Genomic DNA, 14,904 nt, shown 5'->3' with positions numbered 1-14,904 from the left:
ACACACACGTTATCCAGTTAGATGTGTTCCCTTGATGTGCAGTTCAATTCTGCACATGCTTGCTCAATGAGACCTACTTGCAGGTAAGTGTGTGTATAGAATTGCAGCACACACACACATTGTTTCCTATGTTCTCAGGGAGGAAAGCAATTGCTTGAGAAGAACAGGTACCCGAGAATAATAAGAGTCATGTGGAGCATATGTAATACCTTAGTAGACATTGTGACGAAGATTGCTGCTGCCTTTTTGGAGGGGGCAGGGAAGAACCTTTCTGAAATAAGTATTATTTTAATATTAAAAGAGGGAAACCCAAGAGGGAAACCATCAACTTGTGGTTTAACTGACAGAATTAAAATTCCATCTCTTCAGCAATACTGTAATAATAAAAAAATCCTGAAGGAAACATTCATTCAAACTGTGATGAGCGAAATGGAAACTGAAGTTGTTATGAAATGTAAAAAGTTTAAAACTTTCAATTATGTGCAGGTTGGACATGTTTTAAAGATAGGAACTTTAGAAGCCATGTCACCCGTCCCGCTTTTCTTAAAGCCAAGTAAAAAGAAGTGTAATAAATGTGTCTGGATATTTGTGAGCTTAAAAGCAAAGATGATTGAAGCACACAATTGTTCTGTCTTGCAAGATGATACCAAATCTGCAGAAAAGGACCTGATGAGGTCCATGAGATAACAATTTCGGGACTGTAATGAGCAAAGCCGCTAGGAAATTGCTACGAAAATGGTGGGATTAAGGTCCATTTACTGAAGAAAATTGCAAGGAAATGGCAGGCACATATTTGGCAAGATATTTATTGTTTCTACAAATTAGCTTTTAAAAAGAAAATCTTGGGAAAAGTACACTTCCTAATTTTAAGTAAGAAAAGGCAAACTCTTTCTTCTGCCCTTGTTCTGCTCTTGAAATGGTGTTAAAGAAAATTCCTCGAGCTCTAGTCTTTAAAAATTTTTTTTTAAAAAGCTGAAGTCTTAATTCTTATGAAAAAATAATTAAGGGCATTAGGACAATTTGACAAACCCACAATCCAGCCAGGGTCACCCCAAAGCTGTCTTTGGCATGTGTATTCATACTGCGCATGCAAGCAAGAGCCACTCAAGAAGTATCATTTCCCAAATAGGAAACAGGACTTAGCTACATTAGTCAAATTATGACATTATAAATGTGTTATAACACTCTGACCCCAGGTGGTGCGGTAGAGCCGAAATCGCAACTCAGTGATATTTTCCATTTGGAGCATTGCAACAGGTTTTTCCAGAGCATTTCCAAAATGTTCTTGGTTTTTTTTCCAGCTGTGTAGATCTAGCCTGAATGGGTTACTTATACAAAGTGCCCATCAACTGCTCGTGAGCAGGAGTTAGGTTGCAGCTCTATGCACACTTACCTGCGAGTAAGCCTCTTTACATTTAGTGGGGCTTGTTTGCAAGCAGACATGCAAAGGATTGTGTTGCTCTCCCCACCCCACCCCCACCCCACCAAACAGCGGATCAGTATGACTGCTAATTTTACGAAAGGAATTCATGGGCAGAAACCCAGCTGCTGAATTGGATCGCTTCCTATATCTTGCCCTATTTACCATCCTGCAGATTGTTTGGTAGAGAGATTAGCTATTGCAAATTGGTTGGCAAGAGACTTTGCGCTCTAGAAATGCTACTATAAAGGTAAAGGTAAAGGGACCCCTGACCATTAGGTCCAGTCGTGACCGACTCTGGAGTTGCGCACTCATCTTGCATTATTGGCCGAGGGAGCCGGCGTATAGCTTCCAGGTCATGTGGCCAGCATGACAAAGCCGCTTCTGGCAAACCAGAGCAGCACATGGAAACGCCGTTTACCTTCCCGCTGTAGCGGTTCCTATTTATCTACTTGCATTTTGACATGCTTTCGAACTGCTAGGTCGGCAGGAGCTGGGACCAAGCAACGGGAGCTCACCCCGTCACAGGGATTCGAACCGCCGACATTCTGATCAGCAAGCCCTAGGCTCAGTGGTTTAACCCACAGCGCCACCTGGGTCCATACACGTTTATAAATAACATGCAGTAGCTATGTAATATACGTAGGTAACATACTTGTGTCATTCTCAGATAGAAAAACTGAAGGCAAGAGATGTGTCTGTTCACATATTTAGAAAATAAATTATCTGTGTCTCTAAATCATTTCACTTCCTATCAAAGCTTGGATTAGAAGACGGTGCCTATTAATGGCTTGGGCGGAAGGAAGGGAGGATATTTTTAGTACTGTAGTTGGCTAGTTGAATTTCACTAGACTCTGCTAGTCTAGGTCTCTTTCAACCTCAACTACAAGCCCCCTGCCAGACAAAACAGAGGCTAAATTGCAAACCAGGCCTGAGTATGTTGATTTCTCTTCATCAGAGTGGCATATCCAGTTCTTGTTAAATCTTGTGAAACTTGCTTGAGCCAATCGAAAGCAGACACAGATGTAGATGAATAACAACGATAACAATAATTTCATTATTTGTATGCCACCCATCTGACTGGGTTGCCCCAGCCACTCTGGGTGGCTCCCAACAGAATATTAAAAACACGATGAAAATTCTGATGCAAAAAAGTGTGCAATCTTATACATGTGTACTTGGGAGAAAATCCCATTGGGACTTCCTTCTGAGTAAATAGGTATAAGGCTAAGGCAGTCAAAAAAAGTAGATTGAAATCATACCGCCATAGTAAGCCGCCATCTTTCCTCGCCGTGAGGCAACTGATCTTTCGCTTCACATGCTGCTCTCTTTTCAGTCTTACACGATCCAAACAGCGACACAGCACATCTGTGTCTCGCATTAACTCAATATATTGTTGGAATGGCATACTAAAGATGAACAAGTGAAATCAGTGGTGATTGATTGGGCAAGAGATGTGGGGCATAATATTATATTGAATGATTGGGAGAGATTGTGGGGGAAAAAAGGTATGAAATTTACTGCATGAAATGTACTGAAAGAAAATATGATGAAAATGATGTATAGGTGGTATTTAAAAAGGTAAAGGAGAAGGAAGGTACCTTTTACCACACGTGGTGGACTTGCCCCAAGCTAAAGGACTTCTGGGAAAAGATTTATGATGAATTGAAAAATGTGTTGAAATACACTTAAAAACCAGAGAAGAAATCCCTATAAAAGATCGTATATTCTTTTTGTATGCCACAACAGCAGCTAGATTGTTAATAGCCAAACATTGGAAGACACAAGAGATACCAACTATTATAATGAATTGAAAAAAAAGTGTTGAAATACATTTAAAAACCAGAGAAGAAATCCCTATAAAACATTGTATATTCTTTTTGTATGCCACAACAGCAGCTAAATTGTTAATAGCCAAACATTAGAAGACATCAACTATCAATGACTGCCAGATGAAGATGTTGGAATATATGGAACTCGCAGAGATGACTGGGAGACTTCGTGACCAAGAGGAGGAGAAGATGGAAGAAGATTGGAAGAAATTTAGAATTTATTTGATTTTTTTTTGTAATATATAAATTACCTTAGGGAAGTATATTTAGGTTTTCAGTATGTATTAGGATTTTGTTTGGTGATAGAAATTAATTTTTTTGTTAGTGATATGTATTTTAAGATTTTAGAAGATGAACCTGCTAAAGATGATGAAGGACAATGAAGCTCAGAAGGGGGGGACTGAGGGAAGTCCCCATACGATGTAAAAAAATAAGTGAGGTTTAAGAATTTTTGCGTTTTGTTTGTTTGTGTATGTTTGCTGTTTGTGTTTTATTTCTTTTTGAAAATGAATAAAAATTATTTTAAAAATAAATGAATAGAAAGCACCCCCGACACACCATCTCCCAGAACCCGGTGAGCCTTGAAAGTAGGAGAGCAGAGAGCTCAAAGACAGAGGGCACGTAGCAGCGTCTGTAGAAGTGGTAAATGGGGAAATGAGAGCGATGGGGGTGGAGACAACGCCATTCTCCAAGAGGGCTGGGCTTTTTCTTTCGAAAGATATGAAAGGTGCACTCGCAGGAAGCCCGGAGAGCCCCACAGATTCCTACCGGGGGAAATGGGGGGATCCGTCATGGGGGTGCCAGAGCTCCCTGTGTTTGCCTGGGAAGTGGAAGCAGAGCTGCCTGACCTGCAATCCAGGATCCTGGTGCAAGTCAGGAGGGGTCTCCCCCACATAGCAGGCAGCCGAATGAGGGGTACAACTGCTCTGCCACTGAGCTGCGCCCCTCCCCCCTCATTATTCCTACACTTGGGCAAAAAAAATGAAAGGTACAAATACAGGACGGGTAACACCTGGCTTGAGAGCAGTACATGTGAAAAGGATCTAGGAGTCTTGGTAGACCACAAACTTGACATGAGTCAACAGTGTGATGCAGCAGCTAAAAAAGCCAATGCAATTCTGGGCTGCATCAATAGGAGTATAGCATCTAGATCAAGGGAAGTAATAGTACCACTGTATTCTGCTCTGGTCAGACCTCACCTGGAGTACTGTGTCCAGTTCTGGGCACCAGAGTTCAAGAAGGATACTGACAAGCTGGAACGTGTCCAGAGGAGGGCAACCAAAATGGTCAAAGGCCTGGAAATGATGCCTTATGAGGAATGGCTTAGGGAGCTGGGTATGTTTAGCCTGGAGAAGAGAAGGTTAAGGGGTGATATGATAGCCATGTTCAAATATATAAAAGGATGTCATATAGAGGAGGGAGAAAGGTTGTTTTCTGCTGCTCCAGAGAAGTGGACATGGAGCAATGGATTCAAACTACAAGAAAGAAGATTCCACCTAAACATTAGGAAGAACTTATTGACAGTAAGAGCTGTTCGACAGTGGAATTTGCTGCCAAGGAGTGTGGTGGGGTCTCCTTCATTGGAGGTCTTTAAGCAGAGGCTTGACAGCCATCTGTCAGGAATGCTTTGGTGGTGTTTCCTGCTTGGCAGGGGGTTGGACTGGATGGCCCTTGTGGTCTCTTCCAACTCTATGATTCTATGATTAGCAAATCCCAAATTCATTTTTTAAAAAGGCACCCGAAATGAGTACCCTTTTAGGGTTGTCGTAAATTACTGTTCCAAGCCCCACGAATCCGGTCTACTTTGCAGGGCTGTTGTAACGGGGACACCCTATGCCACGGCCCTGCCTCCCCCTCCTTTGTAAAATGGGTGTGAAAATGACCGGACCCCCCCCCCCTCTCCCGGCAAGGGATTAAAAGAGATAAAAGGGGGAATGTACCGGTAAGCTTCGTGCCCCGGAGGACTTTTTCGGAGGCTTTTTTTGGGGGGGGTCTTTGGGGGGGGAGAGAATTTGTGTGTCCTGGGAGGGAGGTGCCACCCATTCCTCCCCATGGATCAGTGAGCTCCGCTTCCTAGAGAGGCAGGGAGGTTTGGAGGGGGCGGGGAGAGCCAAGGTTGGAGAGGAGGGGCCTCCATCCATATTCCCGGAAGAGGAGCAGGTCTGCAAAGGAGGAGGAAAAAGAGGTGCAAAATATATATATTGTGGGGAAGGGAGGGAGAGAAGGATGCGCTTTTTCTCCTCCTTAATCTGCAAAGAGGGCAGCTGGGAAGGGAGGGCAGGATTTGGGCGAGGTGGGGGGGGGTGAAACGAAAGTAGGGGAGTGCCCCCGTCTCCCTTCCTTCTGTGGAAGGGTTGAGACTTGAACCGAGGCCCCAGTTCCGCGCCTCTCTGCGAGTTCCGGGTTCTCCCTGGCAGGAATCCCTGGGGCGCCGCGATCCTGGCTCCGCGCGGCTGCCGAGGAGTGCCTTGATAAGGTCCCCTTTGTGTGGAGAATCAGAGAGGGTTAAAGGAGGCGAGAGAGGCCTGGATAGAGAGAGGCCCTTTCCTTCCTCTCCCTCCTTCCCTGGCGAGGCTACTCCGGATGGAGAGGTGGGAGCGCTCGGGAGCCATCGGCAAGAAGGGTGAGCCAGTCAGTGGGACCTCTGGGCAAAGGGGACCCTCAGGGGCGGAGGGAGGAGGGCAGAGGAAGTTAGGGGGCTGAGGGAGGAAGGGAAGCATCCCTGGGGGAGGAATCGAAGCCACCTTGGAGAAAGAGAGAGAGACTTGGGGGCTGCCTGCCTTGACTTCTCCCTCCTGCCCAGGAATCTCCTTCGAGTCGACCAGGGAGAGATCCCTGAACAGGAGGCCTGATCCACCCACCCTCTCCTCCCTTGAAGCTCAGTCATCGCCCTGCCAAAAGTCCCAGATCAGCTGCTGCATCGGGAGCTGGGGGTTGTTACAGCGAGTCAAACCATTGGGGGAAAGAGGAAAGGGAGGATGCCCACTTTATTATTTCCGCCCTTTGAGGCTTCTGTCTTGTCATATACAGTCTCTCCCATGTGCCTGTGTTTCTGTGGAGAAGCATTGAAAGGGTTCTTACCCAGAGATAAGTGTGCCCAATTCATAGAATCATAGAATCATAGAGTTGGAAGAGACCACAAGGGCCATCCAGTCCAACCCCCTGCCAAGCAGGAAACACCATCAAAGCATTCTTGACATATGGCTGTCAAGCCTCTGCTTAAAGACCTCCAAAGAAGGAGACTCCACCACACTCCTTGGTAGCAAATTCCACTGCCGAACAGCTCTTACTGTCAGGAAGTTCTTCCTAATGTTTAGGTGGAATCTTCTTTCTTGAAGTTTGAATCCATTGCTCCGTGTCTGCTTCACTGGAGCAGCAGAAAACAATCTTTCTCCCTCCTCTATATGACATCCTTTCATATATTTGAACATGGCTATCATATCACCCCTTAACCTTCTCTTCTCCAGGCTAAACATACCCAGCTCCCTGAGCCGTTCCTCATAAGGCATCGTTTCCAGGCCTTTGACCATTTTGGTTGCCCTCTTCTGGACACGTTCCAGCTCGTCAGTATCCTTCTTGAACTGTGGTGCCCAGAACTGGACACAGTACTCCAGGTGAGGTCTGACCAGAGCAGAATACAGTGGTACTATTACTTCCCTAGATCTAGATGCTATACTCCTATTGATGCAGCCCAGAATTGCATTGGCTTTTTTAGCTGCTGCATCACACTGCTGACTCATGTCAAGTCTGTGGTCTACCAAGACTCCTAGGTCCTTTTCACATGTACTGCTCTCAAGCCAGGTGTCACCCATCCTGTATTTGTGCCTTTCATTTTTTTTGCCCAAGTGTAGTACCTTACATTTCTCCTTGTTAAAATTCATCTTGTTTGCTTTGGCCCAGTTGTCAAATCTGTTAAGGTCATTTTGAAGTGTGATCCTGTCCTCTGGGGTATTAGCCACCCCTCCCAATTTGGTGTCGTCTGCAAACTTGCTCAGGATGCCCTCAAGCCCATCATCCAAGTCATTGATAAAGATGTTGAATAAGACTGGGCCCAAGACAGAACCCTGTGGCACCCCACTAGTCACTACTCTCCAGGATGAGGAGGAGCCATTGATGAGCACCCTTTGGGTTCGGTCAGTAAGCCAGTTACAAATCCACTGAATGGTAGCATTGTCTAGCCCGCATTTTACCAGCTTCTTTACAAGAATATCATGGGGCACCTTGTCAAAGGCCTTGCTGAAATCAAGATAGGCTATATCCACAGCGTTCCCTTCATCTACCAGGCTTGTAATTCTGTCAAAAAATGAGATCAGATTAGTCTGACATGACTTATTTTTCAGAAACCCATGCTGACTTTTAGTGATCACAGCGTTCCTTTCTAGGTGCTCACAGACCGTTTGCTTAATGATCTGCTCTAGAATCTTTCCTGGTATTGATGTCAGGCTGACTGGGCGGTAATTGTTTGGGTCCTCTCTTTTCCCCTTTTTGAAAATAGGGACAACATTTGCCCTCCTCCAGTCTGCTGGAACTTCGCCTGTTCTCCAGGAATTTTCAAAGATTATTGCCAGTGGTTCTGAAATCACCTCTGCCAGTTCTTTTAATACTCTTGGATGTAGTTCATCTGGCCCTGGAGACTTGAATACATCTAAACTAGCCAAGTATTCTTGTACTACCTCCTTACTTATTCTGGGCTGTGTCTCCCCTGCTGAATCATCTGCTCCATATTCTTCAGGTCGGGAATTGTTTTCTTTTTTGGAGAAGACTGAGGCAAAGAAGGCATTGAGGAGTTCTGCCCTATCTCTGTCCCCTGTTTGCATTTCACCATCTTCTCCTCTAAGTGACCCCACTGTTTCCTTGTTCTTCCTTTTGCTACGGACATACCCATAAAAGCCCTTTTTGTTGCTTTTAACCTCTCTGGCGAGCCTGAGTTCATTCTGTGCTTTAGCTTTTCTGACTTTGTCTCTACACGTGCTGGCTATATGTTTGAATTCCTCTCTGGTGATTTCTCCCCTTTTCCATTTTTTGTACATATCCCTTTTAAATCTTAACTCAGTTAAAAGTTCTTTAGATAGCCACCTTGGCTTCTTTAGGCACCTTCTATGTTTCCGTCTCATTGGTATTGCCTGAAGTTGTGCTTTTAATATCTCCCTTTTAACAAACTCCCAACCATCATGAACTCCCTTCCCTTTTAGTATTTCTGTCCATGGGATCTCACCCAGCGTTTCCCTAAGTTTTCTGAAGTCGGCTTTCTTAAAGTCTAGGATTTGAGTCTTAGTATGCTTGGTTGCTCCTTTCCGCTGAACAATAAACTCCAGAAGAGCATGATCACTCCCACCTAATGATCCTGCCACTTCTACCCCACTAACCAGGTCATCACTATTGGTTAGAACCAGATCTAAAATGGCTGATCCTCTTGTTGCTTCTCCCACTTTCTGGACAATGAAATTGTCTGCAAGGCCAGTGAGGAATCTGTTCGACCTTATGCTCTTGGCTGAGTTTGACATCCAACAAATATCAGGATAGTTGAAATCCCCCATTACTACTATCTCACCTCCTTTTGAATGCCTGGTCATCTGTTCCAGGAAGGCATCATCTGTGTCCTCAGTTTGGCTTGGGGGTCAGTTTGGCTTCTCTCCATTCTGCCAGGTTTCCATTATTGCCACTATTTCAGATCTCTTAAATCTGTGGGATTTCAGGGATTGGGAAGATTGTTATGAAATGGGTGGGGTTCCCCCCCCCCCGGCCGCCTGTGTAAATATTACTACAATTGTTATTTTTATTTATTTATTGAATCTATTAGTAGCTTTCTCTTGCCCAGGACAGCCCAAAGTGACTTACAACCAGTTGTTGTTGTTGTTGTTCCACGATGTTATGTTTCCTGTACTTCAGGGGCAGAGAGAAGGCTGTTCTTAGGGCCTGCTCCACTGTGAGGGAGATTGAGGCAGCCCCCTCAGGCAGCAGATGCAGAGGGGGGCAAGGAGGGGATTGAGCTGAGTCCCATTTGGCCTGCCCTTATTTAACCCTCTATCCTCTCATCCAGTGGAAGGTACTGTCCCATTGCCAGTATCCTAGACACAATGCAGCAGCCTCGGGAAGTCAGTGGTGCAGGGTGATTTGGGAATGTGCGCAGTTGGACTGTATCAGGAAGATCTTGGAGATCATGGAAGAAGGAGGAAATGAAATACAGATATTCAGCATTTTCAGAAGAGGGGGAAGAAGGGGAAAGTGTGTCCCACTAGATAAGACTCCCATCATCCCTCGCCATGGGTCATCCTTGGTTTGGTAGGTGGTACTTTGTCCAACCACATCTGGAGGGTCAGAGATGCCTCATCTCAGCATAGAAGGTTCCTCAAGGGCAGCATTTCTCAACCTTGGGTCCTTGCATTCACACAGAAGCTCATACCAATGCCAAACTTAGTTGGTCTGTAAGGAGCTACTGGAAGGGATTTTTCTATTTTATTTTTATTATCTAGACCCTAACACTATAAATCCAATGTGCCCACACTCAGCAGGGGAGGAGGATTATTGTGCAGAGGATGAAAAACTTCATGATGAACTTAGGACCCTGATGAATAGTGGGCAGGTTCATGGACATAGAGCAGCTCCCGTTCCTGTGAGAAACCACTTTATTTAAAAAGTAAATCCCACAGATCAACCGTATTATAAGATAATGCTGCTTCATTAATGTTGATTAAGGGTTAGGAAAGACTGCTGATGCATTAACATTATTTAACATTATTTCATTTGCCTTTCCTAAAAATTTGGAACATATGGAGGACAGGAGATAATGTAGAAGATGTTAAAATAAGAGAAGGTGCTAATTGATATGTGTAATATTCCTTTGTTCTCTTCCTAGAAAACAAATAGGATTTTCTCCCCCCCCCCTCGAAAGAAGACAATGGAGATGGCAGTTAAAATTCTGGTGGGCCTTGTCCAATGGGAATAACGAAGAAATCATTTAAATACATGGAGTGTGAAAAGAGAGAGGATAAACAATTTGAAAGTATGGAGTGTGGAAAGAACTTCACTGGCAGTGGAACACTTCGAAAACATCAACGGACTCACACAGGAGAGAAACCATTTAAATGCATGGAGTGTGGAAAGAACTTCACTGGCAGTGGAACACTTAGAAGACATCAACGGACTCACACGGGGGAGAAACCATTTAAATGCATGGAGTGTGGAAAGAGCTTCATTGATAGTGGAAATCTTATAATTCATCAACGGACTCACACAGGTGAGAAACCATTTAAATGCATGGAGTGTGGAAAGAGCTTCACTGACAGTGGAACACTTAGAAATCATCAACGGACTCACACAGGTGAGAAACCATTTAAATGCATGGAGTGTGGAAAGAGCTTCAGTCAGAGTGGACACCTTAGAAAACATCAATGGACTCACACAGGAGAGAAACCATTTAAATGCATGGAGTGTGGAAAGAGCTTCACTGAGAATGGAAATCTTAGAAATCATCAACGGACTCACACAGGTGAGAAACCGTTTAAATGCATGGAGTGTGGAAAGAGCTTCCGTCAGAGTAGAAACCTTAGAAATCATCAACGGACTCACACAGGTGAGAAACCGTTTAAATGCACGGAGTGTGGAAAGAGCTTCAGTCAGAGTGGAGACCTTAGAAAACATCATCGAACTCACACAGGTGAGAAACCGTTTAAATGCATGGAGTGTGGAAAGAGCTACACAGATAGAGGAAAGCTTAGAATTCATCAACGGTCTCATATAGGAGAGAAACCGTTTAAATGCATGGAATGTGGAAAGAGCTTCAGTCAGAGTGGAAGCCTGAATTTACATCATCGAACACACAGAAGAGAAAACAATTAAATGCATGGAGTGTGGAAAGAGCTTCATTCATGGTGGAGACCTTAGAAAACATCAACGGACTCATACAGGAGAGAAACCGTTTAAATTCATGGAATGTGGAAAGAGCTTCAGTCAGAGTGGAGTTCTTACAAAACCTCAACAAACTCATGCAGGGGAGTAACAATATACAGTCATACCTCGGGTTAAGTACACTTCAGGCTGAGTACTTTCAGGTTAAGTACTCCTCGGACCCGGAAGTGTTTACTTCCGGGTTCTGCCGCGTGCGCATGCAGAGAAGTGTTCTGCGCTCTTCACGCGTGCGCAGGAGCGCTCTATCGGCGTTTTGTGCATGCGCGGAAGCGCTGCTCAGGTTAAGTACTTTTCGGGGTGCGAATGGCACCCTGGAACCAATTAAGTACTTAAACTGAGGTACCACTGTAAAACCCTCTTTCCCCCACGCATTGGGAAGGGGCAGGCCTCCATCCACTATTCCCGATGCCTACTAGATTGGCTCTGCCTCTAAGGTCAGAGGTGGTGATGGTTCAGAATACCACTGTGTCCTGACAACCAAGTCCTTCCTCATGCCATGCACAGTTAACCTATGGAACTCCCTTCCACAGGAGGCAGTGATGGCCACCAACCGACTATCATCAGGGCATGTAAGACAAAAATCAATTTTAATTTTTATCATCTAAAATAGTGTCTTATTTATTTTATAGTACAGTACATTGATTATTGCCTTCATTTTATAGATCAATGGTCTCGTTAGACAGTAAAATTCATGTTAAATTGCTGTTTTAGGGGGTGTTTTTCATCGTCTGGAACAGATCAATCCACTTTCCATTACTTTCAATGGGAAAGTGCGCTTCAGGTTAAGTACGCTTCAGGTTAAGAATGGACTTCCGGAACCAATTAAATACTTAACCTGAGGTACCACTGTAAGTGCCAGGGAAGTGGACAGAGTTTACAAATCATCAAAAGACTCTGGGGGGTAAGAGCTGTAAGACTGGAAACTCTACAAGCCATGATTTTAACTCAAAAAAGAGAAATGGTTTAAATAGAAGGATTGTGGATTCTGCTTTGGTTATTATGGAACGCTTTTTGTGTGTGTGTGTGTGTAATATAATCTTTATTGGTTTTCCAAACCATACTTCCCATATATATTACATTACATTGCACATTTGTAGCTTGCTCATATGAGCTGACTTCCCTTCAGGGTGGATTTGATTTAAATCGAACTGATTTAAATCATGATTTAAATCACGATTTAAATCACTAGTCAGTAAGGCTTGATTTAAATCATAGTTTTCTACATAAAGACTTAATTCTTGCTGGTATAACTTTAATATGCAAGTAGATGGAGATTACATTGCACATTTGTAGCTTGCTCATATGAGCTGACTTCCCTTCAGGGTGGATTTGATTTAAATCGAACTGATTTAAATCATGATTTAAATCACGATTTAAATCACTAGTCAGTAAGGCTTGATTTAAATCATAGTTTTCTACATAAAGACTTAATTCTTGCTGGTATAACTTTAATATGCAAGTAGATGGAGATTTTTAGAATAACAACTTTTCATATTAGTTTTTTATCCCCAGTTTAATAGGTTAATCATTCATATTTGGACAACTTTACTGTTGTACTTAGGAAGGAGAAAAATAATCATTACAGTGGTACCTCGGTTTATGAACACAATTGGTTCCGGAAGTCTGTTCATAAACTGAAGCGTTCATAAACTGAAGTGAACTTTCCCATTGAAAGTAATGGAAAGTGGATTAATCCGTTCCAGACGGTCCGCGGAGTAACCGTTCATAAACTGAAGCGAACTTTCCCATTGAAAGTAATGGAAAGTGGATTAATCCGTTCCAGACGGGTCTGCGGAGTACTTAAACTGAAGCGTTCATAAACTGAAACATGGGTGTAATTGGTTCCGGAAGTCTGTTCATAAACTGAAGCGTTCATAAACTGAAGTGAACTTTCCCATTAAAAGTAATGGAAAGTGAATTAATCCGTTCCAGATGGGTCCGCGGCGTTCATAAACCGAAAATTCATAAACCGAGGTGTTCATAAACCGAGGTTCCACTGTACCTTAATAATAACAATTTAAATAGATTTATTCAACTGAAACAATAACATTACAGCATATGTTATTTGCTTAAACAAGCATCCATGTTTGTTAACTAATTTGGCTAAACAAAAACAATATGTATATATATTAAGAAACTTAGACTGTCAGCCCAGCCTACACATGAAAAACTTAAATACTGTCCACTCCAAACAATCAGAAAAATATTGTTTGTATTCTATTCACTGAACTTCTTGAAACTTAGCACGGAAGGGGTTGTTTCTGTATTCATAGGTTTGTAGAACAATAGGATTAAGGTCTTTTTCTCAACTCTGTTCATGTTATAACATTTTTACTGTGAAGAAGAGGCATGTGATCTCTGTTGAGTCAAATTCAGTTTTGAGAACTGCAAAAGTAAACCAAGCACCTGTGATAATATCTTGTAGGCGGAGAAACTGCTAAATAATCTTTAAAAAACCTCTGGAAGAGCATGACATTGTGAATGGATTAATGGAATTTATTTACCCCAAAAATTAAACATATACAACCTTATTCTACATAATTAAAAAAACTAATCTTTATTTCATGATGGAATAACCTTTGGATGGTAATATATTTTCGTCAAAAAGCATTTTATTTAAAAAAAATCTGATTTAAATAAAAAAATCGATTTAAATTTAAAAAATCCGATTATTTTATTTTTAAAAATCATTGATTTTTATCCACCCTGCTTCCCTTCCTTCTTCTGACTTATTTATGTCGCTTTTAAATTATTCACATTGTCTTTGTTCATTTTGTACACTATTATTTGTTTATAGACTTATCTATAAATTGTAAGTAGATAAACCCTTCTATATATACAGATCTTGTTGTCTATCTTACTATTTGTAGATACATTTAATTATTTTAATTACCTTGTAGTTCATGTTGTCATTATTACTGTTAATCCAATAAAAATATTTATATGCACGTTATGAGATTTAATTCAATTCTACTGGTTTCTCTATTTCACACAAATCTTTTCTATATACACATATCATAAATTTCCCCCATTCTTTTTAAATGTTTCATTCCCCTGTTGTCGAATTTCCCCCATGAATTTAGCCATTTCTGCGTACTCCAATACCTTTTCTTGCTAGTCTTCCACTGTTGGCCCTTGTTGTTGTTTCCACATCTGAGCTAGCAATAGTCTCGCCGCAGTTGTAGCATATAGGAACAGTTTTTGATCAATCTTAGCAATATCTTCTCCAACCATTCCTAACAAGAATGCTTCTGGGTTTTTTTTCTGGAATGTGTATCTAAGAATCTTCTTTAATTCATTGTATATATTCTCCCAGTAAGTTTTCACCTTGTCACACAACTACCACATGTGGAAAAAACTACCTTCTTTCACCCCACATTTCCAACAATTTTCGTTTCCTGTTTTATACATCCTTGTTAGTTTGGTTAGAGTGAGGTACCATCTATGCATCATCTTTAATAGATTTTCTTTTAACGATGTACATGCCGTGAATTTTAACCCTGTGTTCCATAATTTTGACCATTTTTCATATTCAATATTATGACCTAGATGCATTGCCCATTTGGTCATAACACCCTTAATTTCTTCATCTTTTGTATACCATTCAAGTAAAAACTCATAGATTTTAGACAATGTTTTAATATTGTTTTGTAATACTGCCATTTCTAGTACATTTCTAGTATTGATTTTGTGTGTTTGAAACCTCTTTTTATTATCTTTTAAAAAGATATTCATTTGATGGTA

General features: G+C 42.1%; 1 protein-coding gene across 3 annotated transcripts; it reads left to right on the top strand.

The window, feature by feature from the left end:
• The first annotated feature begins 5,355 nt into the window (after window positions 1-5,355).
• LOC148686188 (uncharacterized) lies at window positions 5,356-14,109 on the top strand. Of its 3 annotated transcripts, none has more exons than XM_088665697.1 (2): window positions 5,356-5,437; window positions 10,109-14,109. In XM_088665697.1, exon 2 carries the CDS (start codon window positions 10,189-10,191, stop codon window positions 11,089-11,091), a length of 903 nt encoding a protein of 300 aa, XP_088521823.1. In that variant the 5' UTR covers window positions 5,356-5,437; window positions 10,109-10,188; the 3' UTR covers window positions 11,092-14,109. The 3 variants fall into 3 exon arrangements, with proteins under 3 accessions (XP_088521823.1, XP_088521824.1, XP_088521825.1); XM_088665698.1 differs by lacking the exon at window positions 5,356-5,437 and adding an exon at window positions 5,556-5,875; XM_088665699.1 differs by lacking the exon at window positions 5,356-5,437 and adding an exon at window positions 9,464-9,534.
• Window positions 14,110-14,904: the final 795 nt, after the last annotated feature.

The sequence above is a fragment of the Zootoca vivipara genome, chromosome 3, assembly GCF_965207765.1.
Source record: "Zootoca vivipara chromosome 3, rZooViv2.hap1.1, whole genome shotgun sequence".
NCBI lineage: Eukaryota > Metazoa > Chordata > Lepidosauria > Squamata > Lacertidae > Zootoca > Zootoca vivipara.
The sequence above is the reverse complement of the archived record's forward strand: the minus strand, read 5'-3'. Positions and strand labels throughout refer to the sequence as shown.